The following is a 27691-nucleotide window of genomic DNA, read 5'->3' as shown; positions in this document are numbered from 1 at the left end:
CTCTGTATGCAAAATGACGCTTGATCATCAAATAGTGTCTATTTATAACTACCCAATGTTCATGCTTCTGTTTCATATTATTAATCTGAGGCTCTTAATGGGTTGGAGGAAAGGATGGCAACATTTCTCATGGCATCTCTTGTTAGATGTCTGGAAGTTGCTTTATCTTCTTGTTTAACCACCATAGTTTAACCTGAAATGGTGAAAGGTATTTTCTGATTCCTATTTTGTCTTGTGATTCTGTAAACCATCACTCCCTTTCTTTACAACAGTCTCCACTGGGTCTGAACTCCTAAGGGTCTGTGGTTCCCAATTAGAGACAAGAAGACGTTCTGGTTAAGAGGCTGCAAGACTTGCTTCTATTCTGTATTAGTACTTTGTTGCCAAACTCATTGCAAAATTAACTTTAGTTTGGCATGCTGCCAACCTCGAGCCCCTCAGAAGTATTTAGCCTGGAGGGAAACCAGGGTGAGGGGAGGGCTGTTGGGAAAACTAGCACGTCTCAATGAGAGGTAGGAACAGGTGTGGAAAGGCTGTCCTCTTCTACCTGCTTTATTTCAGTAATGACTGTCTCTTCCTCTGGAGAAAGTATGGTCCAGAATGCCCATTTGATTTGTGTAGTATTCCACCAATACTCTTATGAGTAGCTTCTTGTTTGGATAGAGGGGGCAGTTCTTTAGTGTCCATCACAGATTTTATTTTATTTTAAAGATTTGTATTTATGCATGAGAGACACAGAGAGAGGCAGAGACATAGGCAGAGGGAGAAGCAGGCTTGCTGCAGGGAGCCCGATGTGGAACTCGATCCCAGAACCTTGGGATCACAACCTGAGCCAAAGGCAGACACTCAACCACTGGGCCACCCAGGTGCCCCTTCATCACTGATTTTAGACTTTAGTGTTCATCTATATGGCAGAGAAACCTTGGAACCCAGAACTTGGAGAAGTACATTGACCTGTCCAAGGTCAGGCAGCTCATTTCAAGCAGCAGCCAGATAGAAACCCAGATTTCTCCATCCCTGAATTTGAACGTGTGTCTTCACGATCTCCTCAGACTCCAGATGTGCAATAATAAATCTCATTCTCCACACCCTCCTGCCCCCACTGCTACCACATCAAGACAGTGTATAGCATTAGAGCACAGTGTTTGAAGTCAGACTCGGATTCAAGTACTGATTCCTGCTATTGTTAGTTCTATGGGCATGTTACCTTATATAGTCTGAGCCTAAATTTCCTCATCTGGGGGCACCTGGGTGGCTCAGCGGTTTAGCGTCTGCCTTTGGCTCAGGTCATGATCCTGGGGTCCTGGGATCGAGTCCCGCATCAAGCTTCTCATGGGGAGCCTGCTTCTCCTTCTGCCAATGTCTCTGCCTCTCTCTTTATGTCTCTCACAGATAAATAAATAAAATCTTAAAAAAATTTTCCTCATCTGTGTAATGGGAAAAATAATACCGTCCATCCAAGATCGTGATGATGGTTGAATTATATTGTATGTGTCAAAGACTTAACATAGAGCCAGCCATACGGTTAATTACTATGTTCTAGTCTGCCTGTACGCTTCTCTCCCTCCCTCCCTTACATACCCAGAATGGGTCTTTGATAAATAGTGACTTCCCAGTAATGATTTCCTGAGAAAGCTCATAGGAGTAGAAAATGGATTTGCTAGAAATTCTCTTGTGTGGCAGCAGTTTACATCTATTTCCATTTATAGGCAGGGCCTCTTGGATCACTCTTGGAATATGACTTCATACAGTTGCTTTAGGTTTGGACTTGTCTTTTAAAATGGACTTCGCCTCCCTTCACATTGTCTGCAGTAAATGACCACAATAACTTGCATGCGTTATTTAGAATAAAATCTTTCACAATTGTCTTTCATTATGAAACTGTGTCTCTTCTCTTTTGCATAATCCTGTAAACATCATTTTCCCACACCGTGATCTTCTGAAGAGGCCCTATTTTCTCTACCGATTTCAGCTAGCACTTCATGTTTTGAGTGTTCTTTCATCAATTTCCCTTTGTATTGTTAGATACGAACCTCCTTGGTGTGATGATAGTTACACGGGCCTTTGTCTCGTTTAATAAGATCACTTGGTTGAACACTTGGCTTAAGCCTCTCATCTTGGGGCTGTTTGAAGTATTGCCTGCACACATGTGGAAACTGTATTTGATCTCTGTCATTGCATGAGATGATTTTATGCAACATTAAGTTCCTTATTCTACTTCCTGTTGCAGGGTTTTTTTTTTGTGTGTGTGTGTGGTTTGAAGTAACGTTTCCTTCTTATGGGGTGCTTGACTCTCTTTTTTTCAGAAAGGCAAGTTGTGTTTCTAAAAAAGCATTCAAATGAAATTTGGAGAGGAAAAATAAGGAGGTAAATTTCTATTAAGCGGTGGTGACACATGACAAAAAAATCAGACTTGACTAGTCTTCCTGTTAATTTAGTTTAAATGTCATGTGTGTTTTTAGCCCATCACATAATTTTCCCATTGCTGCAAACTGCCCTTTGAGGCATACAAGATAGAGGAATGCTTGTAAAATGAATGGCAGCAATTATTATTCAAATGAGGGGGTACCAACCAGGGGATGCACAGCTTGGAGGCTTGTTACCGGGTGAGATTTAATTGCATTGTGTATTTGTGGGGATTTCTAAATTTTAACATAATGCAATGGTAAAGCTCCCTTGGAGGAGAAAAATAGTACTTACAAATTCCAGTTCCCCAACTTAGTGAGCCCATTGATGCACATTTCTTCCCGATAGAGGGCATTTATTAACATTTTGGTTCTGGGATGTGCCCTAAGGGGCTCTTCCAGCATATCAGTATTCAGGAGCATTGTAGGAAAGAGCAGTCACCTGCCTCTGTTATAGAATTATCTTCTTGGAAGATGAAGATGTGGAATTTACTGTTATTTAACGTGGAAGGTCTAGTGTCTGTCTGCCCCTGTAGAATGGAAAATAAAGATCAATTTAAGACTTAAGGCTGCTCTAGTTGTTTTGATCAGCTTGCCATGTTTTCATTCTTGGATTTTTAGGGGTGTGTGGGGAGGGGAGGGGAAGAGGTCCATCAGACAGATTGCTGGATTATGAAGAACCTCCAAGTTAATCATGTTTAGTCTTTTACAGACCCTTCTTTAAAAAAAAATGTGGCTGATTTAATAGGTCCATCTCAGAAACTGTTAAGCTCTGCCTGTGAATATCTTAGGGAAGCCAAAAATCACAAAGCTGTCCCACCAGCTTGTTCTTGTATCTCTGGAAGCACTCACCAGGTTCTGCTTTACAGGTGCTAATCTACTTTCTTCTCTCCCTTCCCCTTCTGCCCTCCCACAATCAAGATTCTTTCCAGATTCTTTACCCCTGGGGTCCCAGTGTACTGCTTTACATGGGCTTTGTGTCAAGTTGAGTATGTAACGGAGTAGCACAGGGATTTCCCTGAGAGGCCAGACCAGCAGTGAAGCATGCCTGGGGCATGCAGGGCTGCTGGGCTTTGCTGAGTCCAGTCAGAAGTCCTGGGTTCTGCACGTAACCCCGAGACTTCAAGAAGGGAGGCCTCTATATCTAGCAAGGCACATCCCTTCTTTGTGCTCTGTCTCCTCAATTCTACAGGGAGATGCCTGCTTTGACTGACTCACGTGGGTGTTGTGAGATCAAATGCCCGGGAAAGCATGAACCTGCAATAATATACCTGCTCATCTCGTGTTATCCAGGATGCACATTAATCCAATTTTCTAACAACTGGATCCCTTACCCCATTTAGTGACAGTCTTAAAAATAAAGTTAACCATTTGGGATTCCAAACTTTTTATTAAACATCATAAGGTGCTTTTCTTGATTATTTAAAATCTTTTTGGTCAATCAGTTATTTGTTTATATTATAAGAGCCATACTCCCTGCACTTCCTTACTGGCACATAGATCCTTGTCTCAACACTAGATAATCCTAGCCTATTAGGGTTTTGAATGCATGTCTTTTTAAATAGTTGGTATAGTTTTGCGTGTGTGTGTGTGTGTGTGTGTGTGTGTGTGTGTGTGTTTTAAGGTTTTATTTATTTATTCATGAGAGAGACAGAGAGAGAGGCAGAGACATAGGCAGAGGAAGAAGCAGGCTCCCTGGAGCCTAATGCGGGACTCATCCTAGGGCCCCAGGATCACGCCCTGAGCTGAAGGGAGAAGCTCAACCACTGAATCACCCAAGTGTCCTTGGTGTAGTTTTTAAAACCAGTTTTTTTAAGTGTAAAAATTATACTTTATTTTTGCTCGAGAGAAGATAGTTCATGTCTTTACTCAACCCCAAGATGTCAGCAGTTACTTCTGAGGTATTTACCTCAGAGCACTCCTCTCTCTTATTTTCTGCTTCAATCTATACTGGGTTGGGAAGCAGGAAAACAAAGCTTATAATAAATCAGGTAAAGTGAGAATAAATCACTCCTGAGCTGGTTTTATGGCATTTTCTATGAGAAGAATGTGGGCTTTCTGATGCCTTCCTCAGCTTTGGACATAACTTGTTTGTTTTCCAACTGTCTGCTCTTCCATTAACTGATAAGCAATCTTCATATGAGATGAGGTTTTACTACCTCGAAGGGTGGTGTGTTTGTATGAGGCCTCAGTGTCCCTACAATGTGGTGTAACAAAGTCTTGGAAGTTGAATGGAATTAATATCCAGATTATAGGTATAGGTCATTTTTCAGAGGGAGTCAAATTGAGGTGCATAGACTCCTGGCCAACCTTCCTGGCTAATACTCACTGAATGGAACTGTGTAAGGACTAGATTCAGGAGGGCTCTCTCTAATAACCTCTGTCAAACCTTGGACCTTTAGAAGACCCAGCAGAGACCCACAAGTGAAAGATTAAGGACTTGAAGTTTTCAAGGCAAGTACCTCCTTTTCAAATTGGAGCCTCTTTCTGTTCAACCTACAACAGGCAAGGAGAGACCAAGGTTTCCTTCAGGTCATTACCATCAGTATCCTAAGGGAGAAGAACACCCCTCTCCCTCCCTGCCTGCCTGAGCTGAGGTCCCTAAACACGGCACACTGGATCAGTTCCTCTCATGTTGATCAACTGTCTGGATCCTGGTGTGGAGGCAAGACCCCTGCTGTCACCCACAGCACTTGGGTATCTTGGTTTCTTTCATGGCCAGTTGCTTTGCTTGAAAATGTGGCCATTTCTCTGGAAAAGTAGAGGAAACAGTCATGCCATATACCTATCAAGTGATATTAATGATCACTTGCTGAGTACCTGATAACTCCCTGGAAATTCTAGACACCTTACATAACTTTCATTTTAATTTCCTCATGCCACTGTGAGGGAGGTGTCATTATAAATAACATAAAACACATGCAGTGCTTTTAACACATTAGCTGCCCAGGCTCCCTGTGACGTTCCTGAGAAGATGCACTCTGTGATGCCAGGTTCTCTGTTATTTTGTTCATGGCTCTGTCAGCAGGGCCTAGGATAGTGCCTGGCACATGGCAGCTGCTCAATAAATATTTGTTGAATGAATCATAAAAATCATTAGAAATCCCCATTTTTACACATGTGTGAACTAAAGCTCAGAGAGGTTTAGTAATTTAGCTGATTTGGAGCAGGAAGTAAGTGGTTGAGGCAGGGTCAGCACAGAGCCTGTGCTCCTATCCCTCCTACTGATCGCCTGAGAGGAAGGAGTGATTCTTTTTTTTTTTTTTTTTTAAAGATTTTATTTATTCATGAGAGACACAGAGCGGGGGGTGGGCAAAAACATAGGCAGAGGGAGATGCAGGCTCCATGCAGGGAGCCCGATATGGGACTCGATCCCAGGACTCCGGGATCACACCCTGGGCCAAAGGCAGGCACCAAACCACTGAGCCACCCAGGGAGCCCAGGAAGGAGTGATTCTTTTTTTTGGGGGGGATTTTATTCTATTTTTTTATTTTTATTTATTTTTTTAATAATATATTTATTTTTTATTGGTGTTCAATTTGCCAACATACAGAATAACACCTAGTGCTTATCCCGTCAAGTGCCCCCCTCAGTGCCCGTCACCCACTCACCCCCACCCCCCGCCCTCCTCCCCTTCCACCACCCCTAGTTCATTTCCCAGAGTTAGGAGTCTTTATGTTCCGTCTCCCTTTCTGATATTTCCTACCCATTTCTTCTCGGAAGGAGTGATTCTAATAGGAGGTAGTAAATGCCTGGCAAGTGTCCCTGGTTGGGAGAGCCCTTGAATATGTGCTGCTTGTGGACTGGCTGATTGGGAAGATGGCTTTGCCCCTGGAAACAGGAGCCAGGATGCCACAGTGCCTGAAGCCCACACTCAGACTTTGGGCAAATTAGCAGGACATGGCCCTCTTCCCTTCTGCAGGCTCCTTGGTGATTTGTCCCTTGTGAACCCTAATCAACACCACTTCCCTTTTTGCAGTTTCTTAACCTTTCGTTGATTGCAGGGCCCTGGCTCCCTAGCAGATGCCCTGCCTCCCTTGACAGATTTCTTTTCTTTTTAAGAGGGAGAGGAGCCAGGGGAGGGGCAGAGGGAGAAGGAAAGAGGGAATCCCACGCAGACTATCTGCTGAGCGCAGAGCCCAGCGTGGGGCTCAATCTCATGATCCTGAGATCATGACGTGAGCTGAAACCAAGAGTCAGACAGTCAACCCAGTGAGCCACCCAGGCTCCCCTGCCTTGACAGATTTCTGCTCTGGCTTTATGGAGTATACTGATTTTTAGTGTATACTATCTAAAGGAACATAATTTTAGAAAGTAGTTCTAAGTGATCCAAATGGATGTGGCAGAAAAATCACATATACTTTGGGAGAGTATGGTGCATTGCAAGCATATACAATTTTATGACATAGGAACCTCAGTGGACTCCTCTCCTTTGTATCAGTTTGCATGGGTAAGGCATTTGCTTTCTTTCCTCCATTGTTTAGATTACTAATGAGGTTTGCTTCTTTTTCCAATGTAATTTCGAAGTGGTTTTTATCTGTCACCTCTATTTAAACTTCTAGGCAATGTTTTGTAATGATGTCCAAAGAGACCCATAGCAACACAAATATCAAATTTACTGACTTTATATTTACGTATGGGCTTCTATATAAATAGGTGCCACATTATCAAACTAGAATTATGGCAAAAAGAAATACCATCTTTCCCTTCTGCCCCATGGTGAGATCACATAAATTTAAGTTACAGAATATACTTGGCTATGAAGAAAACTCTTTTACCCCTTCAACCAAAGCAATATCCCAATTCTGAGTAGTTACTTAAATAAAACTCATGCTTTTCATCCTTCCATCAAGGAAATTGTATTTTTAAGAATTCAAGAAAATGCTTCCCAAGTTTCTTTTATTCTCTGTGTTTGTTATTGGTTTCTTTCTGTTTATAGAATCACAGGCACCTTGGGAGATAAATATTATATACCTGCCTCAGGCAAGACTATATTCAAGTCATCCTCAAACGGTCACAGACTCTCTTCTAGAATGTCTTTAGAGACGAAAGCATCTTTGGAGCATTGTTTCAATGGATCATTTACTTGGGAAGTTTTTCCTAATATCTAACCTAACATCTTGTGGTCTTGTTCAGAAAAATAAAAGGAGTTGAGCTCAAAACAGATCTTTTTCTGAGTTTACAAAGAGGGTTTTGCTCTATAGCTTTCCCCCTCGGGGTTGAATAAATATTGATACTAACGTTAGTGTTTATGACATTGGGATGTCAGAAATGATCAGTCCACTTTCCCTCCAGTGCTTTAAAGAAACGAAGAAAAGGGAACAAAAGCAGGTTATGACTCACTTCAAGGTTGTCAGGATGTTATCAAATGGTTCTGGTACCTTGAAGATGGATTTACTTCCTTAAGGCTGTAGAAACTGTTTTGAATTTATTTTTTAATTGTTTATTTTTAGGTGCATTTTGACCAATTTAAAGAAGCACTAATACTTATCTTGTCTAGAACTCTGTCAAATGAAGAGCACTTTCAAGAACCAGGTAAGAGCATTCATTATCTTTTCTTCTCTATATTTTCCTTTAAAAATTGTTCAGGGAAGAATTCAGGGACCTTGAAGCATGTCCATGAAAGATTTGGGCATCTGCCTTTTACAGATTAAACAGTTATTTCCAGTGACTGGTCTTTTGATATTATCCTAAGAGCCTTGCAGCTGTCAAACACTAAAATGGGGCTTCCCTACCACAACATAGTATTATAGAACAAATAATTGGATTGTTCTAGGCAATGTGTCAGATGGCATGCCAGTAACTCATTCTTGGAATGAGCAGAGTGAAGCCGAATGATGCTCCCTTTATCCTACTTCCGGTATACATGGAAGGATCTGAGTTGGGGGGAGGATTTTGCCTGAAAGAAGGGTGGCCAATCTAGAGATAATCTCATTTAGTCTTAGTAGGTGGATAACACTCTACTATAGATGTTATCACATTATATTGTAATTGATAATATATATTTCAAGCGATAGTTCTTGAAAACCATGTTCATTTTTGTATTTTCAGTGTCGAGTAGAATGCTTCACACGTAATAAATGTTCAACGGATGTTAAAAAATAAAAGACTTAATGTTACACGTCACTGTTTTTTTTTAAACACCATTGATTATAAGACATCATTATTTTATGTATCTCTGAAATTTTTTTTTGCCAGCTATAAATAGTAAAATGCCATTGATTATAAGACCTATCCTAATGTCAGTGTTCAAATCTGGGGGTGTGGGGTGTCTTGTGGTGTTTGTTGGTATTTTTACTTATTTAAGGTTGTCTTTCATCTTGATAACAATAGTGCTTGTGAGTCTGTCTTAGGATCAGTGAAATATGGTAAATATTTAAAGGAAAGTCTAAATAGGGCTGAACTTTGTATTATACAGTCCAATTTTATCCAGTTATGGGTTGTCAGGCTAGGGGTTGGCTATAAAGGAGTGTGAGGAGATTTTTGGGGTGATGAAACGGTTTCATATCTTGATTGTGGTGGCAGTTACAGGTAGGAGTTTTTCCAAACCATAGGTTTGGGCACTAAAAGAGTGAAATTTATGGTGTGAATTATATCTCAATAAAACTTATTTTTAAAAAGATACCAAAAATATAGTCCAGTTTTTGAGAATGAAGAGAAATCATTAACATTTTGTCACTACAAAGACTCCTTCAATGTGACCTATCTAGATAAAGCACAGATGGGAACTCATTTCTTCACTGGTGATCTAGTTCTTCATTATACTTTCTGGAATGCTCAAGATTTGTGTCACATGTATGAACATTGCATTTAGCAGTGTTTTGGATTCGAGATCGAATCTCCCCTTTCTGCCTATTGTCACTATCCCTAAGAAGGTTATCAACAACTCTGGGGCTTGCCAGAGTTCTCTAGAAGCGCACAGTGAGCTGATGGGGGAGGTTATTGCCTTCTGGAGATTTTCTAGACTGAGAATGTCTGTAGAGATCACCACTGCTGGAACATGGGCTTTTACTCTTATGAGGTCCCACATTTTGTTGTTATTTTTAGGGACCCTGAGTGGTGCTCTGGTGACATGTCCCCATTTTAGTTAATAAGCGCCTCCGTAACCTAAGCGTTAAGTCTGTTGTTGTTCTGTTGTGTGGATCATGTGCCTTTATGTGGGTTTGGAATGGGCAGTCCTGCCACTAGCCCACATGATCTTTTTGCTGCCCTTTCTTCAAAACCTGTGCTGTCACCTGGCGGAATATTCTCGTAATAAATGTACGGTTCTCTGGTGACCACAGATGTGAGGGGTACCACCTAGAGTTGCTCAGTGTTGGGATGTAAATAATAGGAGGAGAAGGAGGTAGACAAAGGCTGGCTGAGCTTGGTAATAGCCGAAAAGTAACATTTATGAATCTAGCTCCAGATGGCAGTTTCAGAGTTATGTGTGTGCCCCACTGCTGTGCAGGTTGAGACCGTAATTTGGATATGTCTTCCTGGACAACACACAGAAGGGATTTTATCGTTTCTCTGTGTGCTCCGTCCTTTGGATAGGCTGCAGCAAACCTTCTTCAGGTTTGCTGATGAAAGCAAACCCCCCAAAGCAGTATAATGAAGCAGCAAAGTACTTATCAGGAGCATTTTCTACAGCCTTTACGCGCCTCCCTACCCCCCGCCCCCCCCCGTGTTTGGCCTGGTAGAATGAAGTCTAGGATTGAGCCAGCACCTCACAGAGAGTCTGTTATCTCCTAGGAGGCGTGAGTCAGCCCTGCCTCCCACATTCCCCGCTTTGCTCCTGAGCATCTCTGCTTTTTCTGTCTGTTGCCCGTCTCTTTCTGGCCCTTCCAGTTGTTCCTGGGGATCATGCAGTTCTTTCCACTGAAACATTCTCCCACCCACTTGAAAATGTGATTCAGCCCCCACAGGCTCACTGCTTGGCTGGCGAGAGACAGAGAAAGAAGGATCAGGACTCAAATGCGGTATCAAGAGTCCACCTGAGTTCATCCCCCATTCCCCTTTATGAAGATAACTATCCCCTAAGTCATAGACCATGTCATCATGGGGCTGGAGAGAGTGCTGACATGGATGAGCACACGAGGCCCGAAGAGGCACATTGCTTCATTGATGTCTCCCAGATGGCCGCAGAGGAGGATGGTGACACTATATCACCAAGGGGGGCTAGTCCTCTCTAGGAAGCTCTGGTTTCAGAATGTTAACCCCCAGATGGATGAACGGGGGGCAGACCCAGTCCTCAGTCAGTACAGCCTGGCCAAAAAGATCCTGACAGTTGGCCAGAGTCAGCAGGAAGGAGTGAAAGAGCAAGTTTCACCTGATCATTAGTGACAGGAATGGCCGTGCCTACAGCATTCGTTGGCTTTTTGGTACTTAATTCAGCTTGTACCGTAAGGGCCAGACCTGTGGTATTTTTGTCTTATCCTTTGAACTCAATAGGCCAGCTAGACTTTGAGAGAAAAGATTGCCCTTCAACTATGGAAGGTGACTGAAAACAAAATGGGGCCACAGTGCACAGCCTTTGAAACAGAATGGGTCACGAATGGCTATTTTATAACACCCAAGGTTTTAATAAGTTAAAAATACCAGATGCTGTACCAGACTAAAATATAGAAAACCCAGCTTGATATGGTGGAAAGGCCCTTGAGCCAGGAGTTATAAAATACTGGCTCTGCTTCTCTAATTGGGTGGCTGTGTATATCACCACCTCTGTGGTCTTTAGTCACTTCATATATGAAAGAGGTTGTCCTGGAAAATACTTAGAATCTGTTCAGCTCTAAGAGTCAGTTGTGTCATCTCTGAATATTGAAATGACATCTAAGTTTATGAGAAAGGCTAGCTTTGTGTTTCTTAACCAGATTTTATGTAACACAAATGGACACTATGAAGTTCTGCTTGCTGAGGACAAATGCCTAGTGGACTTCATGCTTTCATATTCCTCTAATAAAAGACAGTTATATGTAAATAAAAGCAAAACTATATTAGAATTTGAGAGAAGGAGCACTTGGGTGGCTCAGTCTGTTAAGTGTCCGAGTCTTGGTTTTGACTCAGGTCACAATCTCAGGGTCATGAGATTGAGCTCCATGTCAGGCTCTGGGCTGGGTGTGGAGCCTGCTTAAGATTTTTTTCTCTCTGCCTTCCTGCCTCCTCTCTCTTTCACTCCCTCTTTTTAAAAAAAAAAGAATTTGAGAAAAAATGGAATTAAGTCATTATTTCCATAGACTTGGATCCTGCCACTTATTATTTCTCTGAGGTACAGGTTTCTTTATTTTTTAAATTAGTGTGATGATTTTTCATGCTAGATGATTTTCAGCATCTTTTTTACCCTGATAATTTATGATTCTAAGACTCTTAGGGAAGAGTTTTTCCCCTAAAAACACCACCACCAGCACCACAATGAAAAATGCTAATACCCAGTTAGGGACAGGAAAATAGATTGGGGATGTAGGGAATTGTAAATTCCTAGCTGATTAACACCAGTGACATAATTCCTTCATATCTACATGTATAGTTTAATTTTTAAAATTATTTTCCTGGAATAAAAGAAGGACAAAAGCTTAATTATTGATTATTATTTATTCAATTTTCTCTGGCTTTGGATTATAGGATTTTTGTAATGGAAATGCTGGCGTGGGCTCTAAGCTATATGGCATCAACATACTGTCTGGATCTGCTCTCCAGAGATTTTTGTCCTTGTTTAATGCATCTTGCATTAGATTTCTGTTCAGTAGTAAATGTTAGCATCATACTGGAAGCCCTTTCTCTCCCTGATATGGTTAATGTAAAAATCTTCCCTTTGTTTACCTGGTGAGGGAAAACTCAGATCTGGAAAAGCCAAATCATTAGGAAAGTAAGACTGTACATAGTTTTGGGGCAGATGACCCTTTTTTTTTTTTTTTTTTAATAATATTCCTAATTCCAGGAGCTGTCCTACTTTAATTATCTTTCTTATATTTTAAAGAAGCTGGAAATATAGTAAACGTATCTTTTCACTCAGCAAGTGTGCAGTGAAGCAGGTCTTTTTTTTTTTTTTTTTTTTGAAGCAGGTCTTAATGACCAGGCATCAGGCTAGACCCTGATTTGCAGCAGTTGAAGATGTGTGTTTGCCACTGCATTTAGAGGTCTTGGGATAGGCACCAAAGTCTGGCCGAGAGCCCTGTTTTTAGGAGACATACACACAAGTGGCCCAAGAATTATGTTCTCTTGTCCTCTCTCTGGTTGAGTTAGATAAGTAAGAACTTAGTCGCCCATTCCCTTGGCATCTATGAAATGCTAACAGTGAGGACCAGAACATTTTTTCCAAGAGTTAAAAGCAAAATAAAACCACCACCACCACCACCATCAAAAAAAGTCTTTTCCTAAGGTTGGGGGAGGGGGCGGGGATTGGGAATGCTCATGCCCGTTGCTGGTCACATAAAATGATAGGACCTTCCTGGAATTATATGAAACAATGAACAGGCACCAGAAAATGTAAAAATGCCTTTGGCTGATCAATGCAGTTCTTAGATTTTTATGCTATGGATGTCCACAAAGATATGTGTATAAGGATAGTCACTGAAAATAGTGGGAAAATATATATCAAGAATAAATCATTGATAAGGTATAGTTAGGCAAATTGTGATGTATCTGTAATCAAAGAATAAATAACAATTCAAGTGTGCTGCAGAAGAATGCTTACGATGATTTTACTAAGAATACCTGTGATGATTTTGCATGTGCTTCGTTTTTACTAAGGGCAAGAAGGCATTCATTTAAAAAATACATGTTATGCAAAAAAACCCAAAATACTCACGTGAGGAAAACAGTTGACTCAGAAGTTGTGCTGATGTTGTAAGTTTATGTCAACTCCAGAGTCCGAGAAGGTCTCCAAAGCAGGAACATGGATAATTACAGAGTCTTAACAAACTGACGTGTCCCTCTCATATCAGCCCACGAGTAAAGGGGAAGGAGGTGACAAGGAAGAGAAAATCAGGACAAGAATGATACAGAGGTGGCTCCAGTTTCTGAGATGACAGACTGGGTAACAACATCACTCATTTGCCGCCAGTCTTACCCAGTACAAAAAAATGAGGTTGAGGAAGGTTGCTGCAGGTTTGGGGGTTATGAACTCTCTGACTTTGCTCCACTGGCCCAGCCCACTGACCTCAGGCCACCTTTGGTCCCACAGAAGTCTGGGTTGGGGTGACCCGATATGCGATATGCTGTGATATGCAGTATGTCTGGAGCTTCAAGGTCAGGAGCTACTTGACAGAACAGTGACTGTCCCACTGAGCTCCTATTGTTTTCCTTTCCAGATAAGTAGGCTAAGCCTTTATGACATTAAGTACTCCTAATCTTTGTAAGGACTGAGGATCCTGGTCCAGGTCTGTTTGAATCAAAGCCCAGCCTCTTTCCATGAAGATCTGCTGGGTTGGTAATTCTAACATGTAAAGTGCTTTTAGAAAAATATAACCATCATCATTATGAAATCAGGAGCTATCAACAATATGGGTTGCACTAAATTCATAGGAGAAAAGGTTCCATGAAAGTTGGACCTAAGCAGCTACTTGATAGAAATGAGTTTTGAGTTGAACCTGGAACAACAGGGAGGATTCATTTAAGTGAAATATGAATCCCTGCCTTCTTCCCCCAAATAGCTCAAGATGCATGGCCTTCCAACAAGGATCAGCCAACTGATTCCCCTCGGAGAAGGCTGTGGAAACAATCATACCATGGTTTGCAACTCAAAGCATTTTCCAGTTGATCCTCAACTGCTTTAGGGCGACCTAGACCATCTAGTCAGACCACTCAGCCCTGGGGATTGCTGGTCATGCCCATCCGCCATCCTTGGCACCCTTGTCGGCCTCTGGGTCCCTGCCTTCTTTTCTCCCGCCGCCTCTCCCTTTCCCCACCGTGTCTGTCCATGTCTCCCTCTCTCTCGGTCTTGGTCTTCCTTTAGTTCTTTCTCTTCCCTTTTCTCTTATCTAATACCAGGTATGGGGTTGTGCTCTGTGTAATCCGCATGTGAGGGTATTCACAGGAGGCAAGGAGGTGGGGATGTGCCATGGGGCTGGGTGGTGCTCATTTGCTGCCTGACAGCTCTTTCCCAGGGAAGCTTCTTGGGGCTGCCCGTCCTGAGGCTTGCCTGTGCTTCATTTTTGATTCCTTAGTTTTAAATGAGTTTCAGGAATCCCATGAGCTCAGCAGAAATGTATTATGGAGGGCCTCAGACTGGCATTACTCTGTGCTGAGGGCCTTTGGCTTTGGAAGGGGCTGGTGTCCCAGGGGATGATTGTCCAGGATAACTGAATGAGGCAAGAAGGGAAGGAGAAAGCAAGGGTCTGTACAAACAATTTCAAAAAAAGAAGATCAGCATCAAAGGGCAGCCCGGGTGACTCAGTGGCTTAGCGCCGCCTTCAGCCCAGGGTGTGATCCTGGAGTCCTGGGATCGAGTCCCATGTCGGACTCCCTGCATGGAGCCTCCTTCTCCCTCTGCCTGTGTCTCTGCCTCTCTCTCTCTCTCTCTCTCTCATGAATAAATAAATAAATAAAATCTTAAAAAAAAAAAAAAAAAAAAAGAATATCAGCACCAAAAAGGCAAAGCTTTCTTCTTCATCCTGGAAATATCCTCAGGTCAATTTTGGGAACAGGGAGGTTTAAATCGAAAAGTGATAAAATATCCATCTTGTCCCTCAACAGGTACAGTATAATACTTTGTCCGTGGCAGGTGTTCAGTAAATAGAAGTTAAATGAATCTACCTGATACTGGAGTGTATCTTTGAAACTCTCCTTTAACTTCCTGTTCATTGAATGAATAAATGATGCCTAGGCTTTCCCGTAACTATTTTAGCTTCCTCTGGGATTCTCATTGTTTTACCCTTTGGAGAGCAGAGGTTGCAAGTGGAGACCTAGCTCCAGCAGGCTGTACTCAGTCCGAGGGGGAGGATGACATACTCTGTACTGCTCGCTAGAGTTGAGCCAGGGAGGGAGTCCAGAGGGGTGGGCAGGTGGGTATCTGGTTTTCCCTGCCTGCAGCTGCCTTCTCCCCTGAGTGGTCATTCTCACTGGACTGCATTTCAGTTTTCCTTTTATTATAAGTGCAAGACCTTCTGGTCATAAATCTTATATATGCATGGTGGTTCATCCTGATTCTGGAAGGTGGACATTATCACAGGTCTGGAGTTTCTCTTCTTGGGACAGACAAGATAAGGAGTAAAGAATGTGGTGTCTGAGCTTACAGATTTTAATTTCTAAAGCTGGGAGAAATGGTATCTCTTTTGAATTCCCCAGGTAGATTTTTTTTCCCCCATCTGCTCTGTAGAGACTGTTAGTTGCTTCCATATTTCTCAGCAGTCTTTAGGGGAGTGAATCCAGATTTTTCTGTTTTCTCCTACTCATAATCAAATGTTTAGTTTATGGAATAAGACTCAGATCATCTAAACTAAGTCATGTAGGACTGCTTCAAAGCCATCTTACTGTGACTGGTGTATTTCATAACAAATTCTCCGAGGATGGGGTCCGAGACTCTAGGCAAGTGCAAGCTGGGCTTGTCCTCTTTCCTTCAAAGCCCATTTTTATTTTTGTCAAATAGGAGAAATAGAAAATTGAAAGAAACAAAAATGACTCTGAAGCTTGGCAGTCCAGATAGAATCATAAATAAATGTTCAAGGAAATAAAACATTGAAAGTTTGGCTATCCTTTCTATATTGTTTGTTTCCTGGCATTTTCATCTTCCTCCTTGGAGCACATGATTGGAGCAGTTACTTACACTTACGTTAAAGAAAGCTATGTGACGCAAACAATTTCATTTCTAAGTAAATCAACACCATATTATCCGGCATAATTGTTCCATGATGAAACCCTGAAATGTGTAAGTTACATCTGGATGCACTCATAAAATACATGTAAGGGTGTCTGAAGATTCATTTGGTGGACTGCTACTGTGGTCTTTTAAAGGCCTGGTTGAGACTGATTGAAAGAAACATGGTTTTCAAATGTTTAACACATGGACTGCTGACCATGAGTATTCTCTCTGGACATCCTTACTTTTGCTATTTTATTCACTTCTTATCATGTAAATACAGTGACACTCATGTTCTAAATAGGAGAGAGATAGGTGAGTATATAAGTCAAAGAAGTAACTATAATTGGTTTGATTAGTCTAATTCTTTATTGGTCACATAGATGGTTTGGGAAATTTGGTATGAGATAACATTAACATCCCATCTTTCTTTTGTGTATGCTAATGTCTTTATTCCAAAAAAGAGTTTACGGTTTAATAGATTTCTCTAGAAATTGACTTTGTGATGATGTACTTAAATTCTGTCAAAGATACTAACTTAAAGTTTGTTCAAATTAATTATAGTAATAAAATATAAAGTAAATAAAAAATTTAAAAATTCTTGGCAATGCAAACATAAGTCAAAGTAGATCCAAATTTCACAGGGTCCCTCCTAATGGCTCACAATCTATTACCTTCTGTCTCTTATTAAAATTCACCTCGGCTCCCTGCATGGCATGAGGTAGTGGTAAATAACTAGGGAATCATTTCACCCACAGGTGGGTTTCGGAGTAAATTACAATAGTTGTTTTAAGCTGGATGCTCTGTCCCACTACTGTCTTCCGCTGTAAAAGCGCAGCATGCAGTAAGAGCTCCTTTGCCACTTCCATCCCCAGACCACAACTGTTCTCACTCTGGGAAAATGTCATGTTCCATTTTTCCAAACCCACACCCCCATCATCAACTAATGGTGTATCTTGTTGTCTGCCAGTAAACTTTAAGAATGTGTAATAAATTAAGGATGGTTCTGCATTGCCTCTTATCTGACTAGCATCTGTGGGTGTCAGCTGCCAACAAGTAGCTCGGGTGTCTGGGCCGCTCCTGAATACTCACAGGCTGACACACTCTCTTCTGAAGAAAGGTACCTTCAAATATGCATGTGATTTTCAGTATAAATTGTGTATGCTTAAAAACCCTTCCTGCAAGAGAACTGCTCAACCGGAATAAAATGACTTGGCTGGGACTTTTAAAAAGCTGGATATAAATATCACTAGAAATTATAGAGCAAGCATAAATACTTCACTCTGAGCTTTGCTGAGCATTTTCAGAATGCTTTTGACCACATCTGTGAAATCTGAGCTTATACCAGAGGAAGGGCAGGGGGGGCGCGGGGAAGGGCAGAGTTAATCAAACAGGATCACTGGTCCTCCAGGGAAGCTACAAAGTGATGGCTAACGCCTAATGTGGTTTCCATGGTGGTAAAGGAGGTTTCATTCTTTTAGTTCTTATTTCATCAACCACCCTTGTGTTGATGATGTGTGTACATACCTTGTCTGAAAATCTACATGTCTGAGTTGAGACATCTTGTTAAGACTGTCATGTTCAAACAGAACCCACACTATGTTCTCTTGAGAGACACTAGGCTCTTGTGGATGGATGTTAAGAACCGAAATCAAAGTATTGCCAATCTTTGGTATGTTAATAGAATATTTTCTGCTCCTAATTCTGTGGAAGGTGCTAAAAAAATATATCTAAGCTGACATCTGCATAGAGTGAAGTATTTATTGCTTTAATGGTGGTGGTGGTGGCGATGGTGGCAGCAATGTGGTAGCAGCATTGGTGAAGGTGGTGAATGTTGCACTCAACATGTTACATCAGAATGCTGAGGTCCTTTAAGGTCAAGAAATGACTCTCCCCTCTTGCATATTCCTTTTTATTTCATACAACACCGTAGCTCATGACGAGAATAAAACATAATATACTGTTTTTCTTTATACAGTTGTGCACTTACTATTTTATTCCACAGCTTTTAATTTTATAGTGAGATCTTGATGCCAGATTTCATGTAAGCGATGGGCTGTCATTAATTTATCAGGATCCACTGTGTCAGTTTCTTTGTTCTGTCATCCTGCTTGTCTGCTAGATCAGAAGGTGGGAGGGTTAACAAAGGAGTCACTGAGGTACAAGAGGGGTGTGGAAATACGAATAGGGCTGATATGGTGTTTGGTTTTTCATTATTTTCCAAGACTTCCTCCAATGTGTCTCTCCCTTTTCCTTTCTCTGCAAGATACCAGTTTCATAAACAGAAGAACAAATGTGACTCCTCACTTTATCCTGATCTCAGTTCTGCACTCTAAGTCAGACACTCTTCCTTGCTGGTATTGCCTGTCTCCCATTGTATGCAGAGATGTGCTTGGGGTGCTGTCAATCATTCAGAATTAGAATCTGACCTGGTGGCTCATCTATACGCCCACATCCAGCACAACTGGCTAACAGTGGTGGTTTATTTTGGGGCGAGTATAAGAGGCTGTGCCTGACAGCTGTGAGTGTCAGCCAAGGGCTGAGATTGTCATATAATGTGGCCTCAACTCTTGTCTCCCTGCCTAGACTGCTCACTAGAAGCTCAGCCCAAATATGTTAAAGGTGGGAAGCGTTATGGACGAAGGTCTTTACCGGAGTTTCAAGAATCTGTTGAAGAGTTTGCAGAGATCGAGCCACTAGATGAAGAAGCACGGCCCTCACACGCCCCAGCCAGTGACCGCGGTGAGGTAAGGAATTGGATGGACACACCCATCTGGACCAGAGGTGTGGAGACTCACACCTGCCCACATGTGTGGGGCAGGGACAGGAGAACTCAGGGGTTTATGGCTTTTCTCAGTTACCAGCTACTTGCTAATCTTACCACTTGCCTTTGGGGGTATATATGGCTAATTTTTCTGTTGTTTGAATGTTTTCCTCTCTGTTTCAGCTTCCGGAGAGCTGACATTTTTGTGCAAGCTTTATGTTGATATATCTTATAATTCAGATCCTTTCACCTTATCTGGAGTCTGCCACTTGCAGCACTCCTCAGGGCACTGTCATCTTTAGTTGTGTAAAAAGCTGACCCCCTGGTGCACAATCTGTAAGCCAGCATCCGTGGCAGGTAGGGAAAGGAAGGCGGTGCGCTTATCTTCTTGAGAGCCGCGCCTTATCTCTCATGGTGGGAGAAAGCAGCTTTCAGACTTGGTTCTGTGGCCTCGGCAGTCGCCACGGCTCTCCTCCCTGGGAGTGTGGCACCCAGGCATGCCTGGTAGTCGAATTCACGAGCTTCCCTCATCTCCCTTGTACACACAACACCACAATCTACCAGTAAAGGAGAAGCACTAACATTTTCTTTATTCTTTTCTTACGGCTCATTTACCAGCATGCCATTTACAGAACATGATTGAAAATGCCATGCTGAGCAAGTTCTAAGTATTTCTAGCAAATCCCAGCTCAGACTGGGGATGCAAATATTTCAAATATTAACATAAGCTGGAAAAAAGACAAAGCGCCTCAACTTTCTCAGTAGCTGTCGATTGTGGGTTGATGGAGGTATGTGTGTATGCACGTGTGCACATGTGCTCACTGCTGTCTAATGCCTATGGTCAGCTCTTTAAAGTCCACAGGAAACTTGCTCCAATAATGTCCCCAGCAGTCAGACATCCAGCCTCTTCAGCTTTCCAGAATGCCCACAAACCCACAGTTAACTGAAAAGAGCCCAGATGCTGAACAGAAAGGAAACCAGCCATAGTACTGCAATCTAGAAGACACAGGACCAGCCTGCCAATCCCAAGAAGTTTGCACCATTGTTTTAAAGATAAGGAATACCCGTCCTCACACCAGAGGAGAGAGAACAGTGGCAGACATGGGAGTGAGAAGAGAGGAAGAAACAGCTAGAGAAGAAAGTTAGAAACCCCCCAAATGGTGTAAGAGTCGCATGGGTGAGAAGTGACAGAAGAAGCCACAAGAAGCAAAGATGACAACACTGCCTGGTACATCATGGCATTGGGGCCAGTTGGTGTGGAGCAGAGGCTACTCCCCTGCTTGGGTTCAGTCAGTTTCAGACTCTATCTCAGGTCCCTGTGAGGATTTAGATTTCCCCAGTAAAACCCATGTACTCACATGCACAAAAATTTTGCATATCCCATTTCAAAGATATTTCAGTTCTTGCTGTGTTCAGATTTACCTTTCTGTCGGGAAGAGTATCATTTGATTACATAAAGTCTGTTCCATGACCCTGTGTAGTATGGGATGTACCTGAGACACTTCCCTAAGGGGGAAAAATGGTTAAAATGTGTCTCAACACTTTAGAGTGGTAAGCTTTTGTTATTTGGAAAACACGTTTAAGTCTAATATCTCCTTTCTCCCAACTACTTTCAGTGCCTGAGGCATTATTATTTGGTGCTAAGAAATAAAACGACGACTTAGTTTTTGGTGAGATAGTTTCTAGTTACTACCTGGAGACATCCAGAAAGTTCTTGGGCAGAACTGATTTTGTTGCTGGCAGCTTATTTTTCTTATACTCTTGATTTATCTTACCTACCAACTTCCAGTGAGATTTACTGTTTAAAACTGAGACTTTGGGATATCTGGGTGGCTCAGTCATTGGGTGTCTGCCTTTGACTCAGATGGTGGTCCTGGGATCAAATCTTGCATCAAGCTCTCCACGGGGAGACTGCTTATCCCTCTGCCTATGTCTTTGCCTCTCTTTCTGTCTCTCATGAATAAAGTCTTAAAAAAAAAAAAGTGAGACTTTGGGCTAATGTATAAATAAAGAGGCCAGAGTTTGGGCAAAATCTTGCTGCTGTGTCTTAGTAGAAGGGCATGCCAGGAAAACCATTTCACACACCACCACCACCACCTCCCCTCCAGCCCCCTATGTACTTCAGCTTCCCTTAATCTTTCAGAACCTCTTCGGTGAGACCTTCTGACACTGTATATAGAAGCTTTAGTGATCAACAACCTCTCTCAATAGAATAGCAAATAAAGGCCTGGAAGGGTCCTTTCTCTTCCATGTCAGTTCTCCTTGAGGACCCCCTACTGCCCCGACTTTGCGAGTCTGTTCTGTCCAGGGTGGACTCAAACCAAAGCTCACCCAGATGCTTTCTTGCCTAAAAATGAAGTGTTAGGTGAGCTGAATTGACCCTGCCAGTTTTCAAAGGGATTCATCACTTTAAAAAAAATCAATAGCTTCACATGTGACATGTTTGAAATCCCTGTTGTCGACAAGAGAGGGCCCGTCCAGACTTTGTGTCACAGCCATGCTCCTAGGTCACGCTCGCTGCCTTCACAGATATCTACAGTCCAGTGACATAGTTTCCTTGGGATGTCAGTCTTACAGCACACTGTTGTGTCAAAACAGCATCCCTTTCTTGACCAGTTTCCACAGGAGCCTCAGCAATTTAGGACCACTCAGTTGGCCAATAGAAATTCATGTTCTGGGCAGCTTGCACCAGAAATACCTTTGTCTTCAGAGTGCCTGGTAATCTTCCTTTTTTTTTTTTTTTTTAAGATTTCATTTATTTATTCATGAGAGATACAGAGAGGCAGAGACACAGGCAGAAGGAGAAACAGGCTCCCTTTGGGTAGCCTGATGCAGGACTTGATCCCAGGCGCTTGGGATCATGCCCTGAGCCAAAGGCAGACGCTTAACCACTGAGCCACCCAGGTGCTCCCATAGAGTGCCTGGTAATCTTATTCTAGAGTTGTCTCCATGTGGGAACGATAGGGAGGAGAACATTCTTAATAACCTGTGGAGTTTATTTATTCTTAACTTATAAGCAGTTAAGCATCTGTCAGGAGTTCTTTACTCTTCCATTGGCTTCCCCCACCCCTTTTGGTTGCCTGAGGCCGTTTGTCTCCTGCCCTTGGGTGTTAAAAATTTATTTCCTGAGTATATTTGTTACCAGTGTTCTTCCTTCATCTCAATGCTACTGAGCACTGAAGGAGGAAAGTGGGGATGGGTGTCTCTTGACGTGAGTGAATAATTCATTAAGAGTAGACAGATGGGGAGCCGGAAATGGGCCTTCGTGGTTTTGACTGTGGGTTTCCTTCAGCTGTTGGGTCCTGGCTCAGGGAAAGGTGAGAATCCTAGTTTGCCTTCAGACTACAGTCTCTGCTGCTCTCAGACATGCCTGATTTTTCCTAAAGAGACTTGAGAATTTTTTGGATGATGATGAAAGGACCTGAACTTGTGTCAAAAGTTACATGGGGTGGAATCCTGCCTGTTGCTACCCAACAGACCAATTTTTGCTCTAAGATGAACTATTATTTTATTTATGTGAGTACTTGGAGAGGGATGGGCAATGGAATGGTGTCCTCAGGATACCTTGCTTCCTTCTAGGAACCGATCCTATAGAGACAAGTGAGCAGTTACCTGAAGGGATAAAACAATACCCCTCCCCTTCCTTCTAGGGTTATTCCATAATAGGGGAATTGCTGTGGATTGACAATTCAAGCCTGTGCTCCTGAGTTAGTGGCTCACAACAGTTTTTCTAACATCTTTATTTGGGAAACCTTCTCCCATATGTACAACCAAAATTACAGATAATGCTCAGGAGTTGTACCTCTGCAACTCCACCCAGGAAAACATAGTAGTGCAGACAAATGAGGGTGATGCTATTATTGTAAAGTTTGCTTTCAAGCAACTAAATTTATATATTTATTTTAAAAAATTATTTATTAGAGAGCACGCAAGCGAGAGAGTACAAGCAGGGGGAGAGGGAGAAGCAGACTCCCCCTGAGCAGGGAGCCCAATGTGGGGCTCCATCCCAGGACGCTGGGATCATGACCTGGGCAGGCAGACGCATAACTGACTGAGCCACCTAGGCTCCCCCTAAATTTATTTTTACTCTAAGTCCCATGGGAAGCTTCTGGCTTCCTTTATTACCGTGACCTGGAATCCCTCTCATGACCATTCATGGTACATCACTGTGATGGAACGCCTTGGGTGAGAATGCATGTGGTTGTTAGGGGCTACCAAATGCTCCACCACCTTGACCTCATCCTCTGAATGGGATGTATGAGAATAAACCTTGTTATCAGGTGCTTTTGATTGTGTTGGACTTTTGTTTCAGTTCGTATATATTGAGCTAATAAAAACTGTACACATTTTAGTCCTCTCAGTCCACCTTTATTCCGACAATTTGATTCTTTCCTGCTGAAGTAGCCAATCTCTAACCTAGCTATTAAGCATGCCTCCCCTATGCGTCTAGTTCACAAGGCCATAAAGCGATCACATAGGGAAAGACCACTGTATTCTTTCTAAATTTTCAGCACTAAAATGTGTATTTCAGAATTTCATTTGGAAACCCTGAAGCAGAATGTGCTAATTCACCAGTGACAAGTAATTTCCACCATGAGGCTGAAATGTGCATTCACCTTCCAATGTAGTGTGTTTATCCAACGAATGGATTCCCTTGGGAGTCCGACCTCTCATCTCAGGTGACACAGAAAGGAAAGTGGTGATTTTTCTTTCTTCTTTTTTTTTTTTTTTTAAATGAGATCATTTTCACTCAAGGCAGTTTAGTTGGACATTCTATTCTGAATTAATCCAGACCAACAAAGGGCACATTCTTGATTCCAGCATAAGGTGTGATGAATGAGAATGTTCTGGTGGTTATTTTGCTTTACGTGGTTAAGAAACAGAAGTGAGATTTTAGGTTCCAAAGAGTACCTCCCTCCCTTTTTCTACACATACCTGCAATGGCTACTGAACTGACATTGAATTTTAATTTTGTGCTTTTTTCTAAGGATAAGTGGATGGGGGGGGGGTGAGAAACCAAACTAATGCCCAGTTCTATTCTGTGTTAACTCACACCTGGTAGGAGAGGTTGTTTAGCGAATATAATTGGGGCAGGGCCACTTTGCTTTCTGCCCTCGTTGAAAACAGGGGACACCTTGTTAACTGTTTTCCTCCAGAGAGAATGTATCAGGTCTAGTAAGATCATTATCGAGAGCAGGAGGCTTCAAACAATTATTTCTTCAACTACAGACAATAGTAGTGTAAGCCAAAACCAGACAGTTTAAGTGAGGACCTGGGAGAAAAGTTGAAGCTGGTTGTTTCATTTGCTTGACAACAGAGGAGCAAATCACAGCTCCGTGTCACGGTGGGGGGTGTGGAGTGGTGGTGGTGGTGGTGGTGGTGGTGGTTTAAGAACTAAAAATGAACAGACCACCCCCCCAAAACTGGTTTTACTACCTCATGTAAAATCACACTTCTTCAAGCCGTGGGAAACTGACTTCTGGTCCCCTTACGTTCATTTTCCTATATGTGTAACTTTGCAATTAACCTTCGTGAATTATTCATTTATATTGCATAGAGGGAATATTTGATGCTGGAGCAAACTTCTTAATAACTGAGCGAAGTTCTGCTAAGAACTTCCATAGTTGAAATGTACCTATTTTCCCGTTCCTCTCATCAGATTCTCTGGTTCTAGTTCTTGACAAAGTAAGCGGTGTCATTACTGATGTGCCATCTATTTCCATCAAACGATATGACATCATCAGGATAGCTTTTTTTTTTTTTTAATGGAATTCCAGCATTTCCCTTTCTTTTTCTTAAGTCTATTAGATCCTTTGGCTATTCCCAGAGGTGAAACACTCATTCAAGATGCGATTGTAGACCACTTGAAAGTGATATAAAGAAGTCCCTTCAGAGCTAATAAGGTAGCTCTCATTCTCACGCAGACTTTGAGGCTTTGCTGTTCTGGTAAAGTCTTCCTGACTTGATCCCAGAGGGAATTCCCTTGGCGTCCAGCCCCCACCCCCACCTCCTTCCAGGTCAACAACTTCCAGTAATTATTTTCTAGCTAGAAAATAAAACCGACAACAAAATATTAACAAGTTAATTTTAATGGTAATAGTAACATTTTCCAGCTATGCCATTAAGTATATTTTCCAAATGGAAAAACAGGGTTCACTCTCCACCGGAAGCAGCTCTGATGAATAAGATACCATGAGCAGATATATGAAAAGAGCCCTTTCCTTTAGGGACTTTAAAAATCCAATGAACCGAGAACACTCCCCAGCCTTGGTAAAGGAAGAGGCTTAAGGCTCAAAGTCTTTTTAAATTCAGCATTTCTCCACATTGGCAGTACCGAAGGCTTCCTGGCAATGTAGCAGGGCTCTCCTAAATGTGTGTGCACTTAAAAATCATACAGTAACTCCTGTTGTCCCCAGTACTTGTAGCTTTTAATGGCTTTTAAAGATAAAGGAACTGATTCGCTTTCTGGTCATGATCGCCCTGCAAACTGAGCAGCTTGTCCCTGGGTTCGGAGAGGAGACATTGGGAGCTGGGCAGTCAGGCCCTCTGCTGCCCGTTTTGCCTTCAAGGCAGGGTGGCAGAAATGAAGTCCCAGGAAGTGCGGCTTCCAGGACCTGGCTCAGAGCAAGGGCTTTGTAGCTATTTGGGACTATTGGATATGCCATAGATGCCATGTTTTTCAAAGTCTTCAAGTTCTGGTTACAGGCACTCTTCTAAACCGATCACTGTTTTTTCCAGAGACTTCCTGTGCTTAGCTGAGTGTGCTACTCTCGTAAAATGGACGCTGCTGCTCAGTTTGTTTGGGGAGCGTTGTTATCCCAGCAAATTTCCTTCCTCTGCTCTCTGGGCTTGCAAGGCTTTCCCCTTCCAAAAAAAAAAAAAAAAAAGAAAAAGAAAAACCCAAACATCTGCTTAAGGCTGCTGAGTTCAGTTCAGCAACCTCTGCTGGGAAAGAATAACCCCGTGTGTGCCCCCATAATCGTTTTAATTAGCCATACATTCAGCAGGGCTCAAGGTCTGTCCTGGAGCAGATGGCTGCTGGGGGCCGGGCCTGGGCTATTGTGGGCGGGGGCCTCGGCAGACCTGCAGGCTGCAAGCCCGGGACCGCGAGCCTCGGGCCATCTGCTCTGCAGTCCGGCAAAGCAGGTGGCCCTGCAAAGAAAGCATTCCTGAAAGCGGTGTTGCTGGTGTGGCCCACGTGTGCGGGGCACCCTTGTCGGCTCTAGGGCAGCTAGAGCACTGGCCACAGTGGCCCGCGTGACATTGAGAGGCACAGCCCACGGCGGGTGCGGGCCCCTTTGTCTGCCTGAGGGGGCTGGGGGCTGCCTTCTGTAGCAGCATTTCGGGGCCAGGCCGCCCCTGACCCCGTCCCCTCCGTCTGCTCTCGCTGGGGCTGTTGGCCAGCAGCACGCGCGGCCCCTGCCAGCTGCGGCCGCCCAGGGCACCCCGCCGACCTCGGGGAGGCCGCCCCGGGAGGCGCCGCTCCTGAGTGGAGTCGGAAGGCGACGGCTCCCTCACGGCGGCCGGGTTCAAAGCTGTAGCTTCTACAGAGCGTCTTCTGGGTTTGCTCCTAAAGCCGACGCTGGTCTATCTGCTGTTTCTTTTCTCTGCCCTTGGCCTAATTTTGGACACCCAGATAATAGTAGTGACCGGAACATCTACTTACTGACAGACGTTTAGCTCTCCATCGGCAGCAGGCACCGTTTGAAGTGCATCCCACATTGCACACCTTCGGAGGCGGGCGTTGCTACTGTTCCCCCTGAGGTAACCGAGGCAGGCCCCGAGTTAAGGAACGTGTCCGAGGTCGAGCAGCAAGTGGGTGGTGGAGCTGAAATTGACCTCTGGGGGCCCAGCTCTGGAGCCCGAGTCCTTAACCACCTCATCGTTCTGGCTGAACTAATGACAGTGGCTGACAGTTCCTAAGTCCCGGGGGTGTCCCTCCACGTCGGCGCGGCGCCGGGTGGCTCATCCCCTCTGTGGATGAAGGAAGGTGCCCGGGGTCCTGTAGTGTGGCCGGGCCAGACTTGGCCCCGTCCCTCTGCTCAGCCCTTGTGCTCACGCCCTCTGTCGTTCTGCCTTGAGAGTCCACAGTAGCTGAATACCACTGAATGATTTTAAAACATTTACTAATATCCATTTCTCCCGTGCGAGGTGACAGAAGATTTCAGGGGAAGAATTAAAAATCCGTTCTCATGAATTAGTCTTGAGAACACAGGCCAGCAATTGTCCCTCCTTTCTTCCCCGACTTTTCCGGAGATCTTTGGGATTCTCTGCCTTCCGATGCTCACGGCTGATCTGTGCCTCGAGGCCACCTGCCAGCCTTTCACTGCCCTGGGTAAACCGGCAGCAATTAAAAGACCCTGTTCCAGAATGATGCCTCTTTTTATTGGCGTTGCTCTAGTGGGCGAATGATCTAATCCCCACAACCTTCTAACCTGACGTCCCCCTCCCTCTCCCCCTTCTTTTTAATTGGAACTACTGGCTCCAGGCAGTGGGAATAAAAATGAGCTATGAATGAGCTGAATCTCCCCTCCTACCGCCCCATCCTTAAAATTGCAATTTAATAACAAACATTCAGCTGCAGCGTGCTTGCCTCCCCCTTATTAAAGGAACAGACCCTTGGTGGAGACTGGGGAGAAGCACAGCCCTTGTTTCTGGGGAGCAGACTCCATCTCCAACTGAAATGGTCTTGGAGTGAAAATCTAGCTGTTCAGTATAAGCTTGCTGCTTCAAGCAGGTTCTAGCTGG

The 27691-nt window shown here is 43.3% G+C and overlaps 1 protein-coding gene across 16 annotated transcripts in view; it reads left to right on the top strand.

The window, feature by feature from the left end:
- Nucleotides 1–27691, top strand: part of NIN (ninein) — a 98439-nt gene that overhangs the window by 14003 nt on the left and 56745 nt on the right. For all 16 annotated transcript variants that reach the window (XR_005363243.1, XR_005363242.1, XM_038544678.1 and 13 more), the window contains 2 exons: nucleotides 7859–7940; nucleotides 18766–18926. Coding sequence is in view for 14 of the 16 variants with exons in the window: in XM_038544678.1 (XP_038400606.1) it covers nucleotides 7859–7940; nucleotides 18766–18926 (243 nt within the window). In the remaining 2 variants the exon portion in view is untranslated. The remainder of the gene's footprint in view (nucleotides 1–7858; nucleotides 7941–18765; nucleotides 18927–27691) is intronic.

This window comes from Canis lupus, chromosome 8, assembly GCF_011100685.1.
Source record: "Canis lupus familiaris isolate Mischka breed German Shepherd chromosome 8, alternate assembly UU_Cfam_GSD_1.0, whole genome shotgun sequence".
NCBI lineage: Eukaryota > Metazoa > Chordata > Mammalia > Carnivora > Canidae > Canis > Canis lupus.
This window is presented reverse-complemented; position numbering and strand designations above follow the sequence as displayed.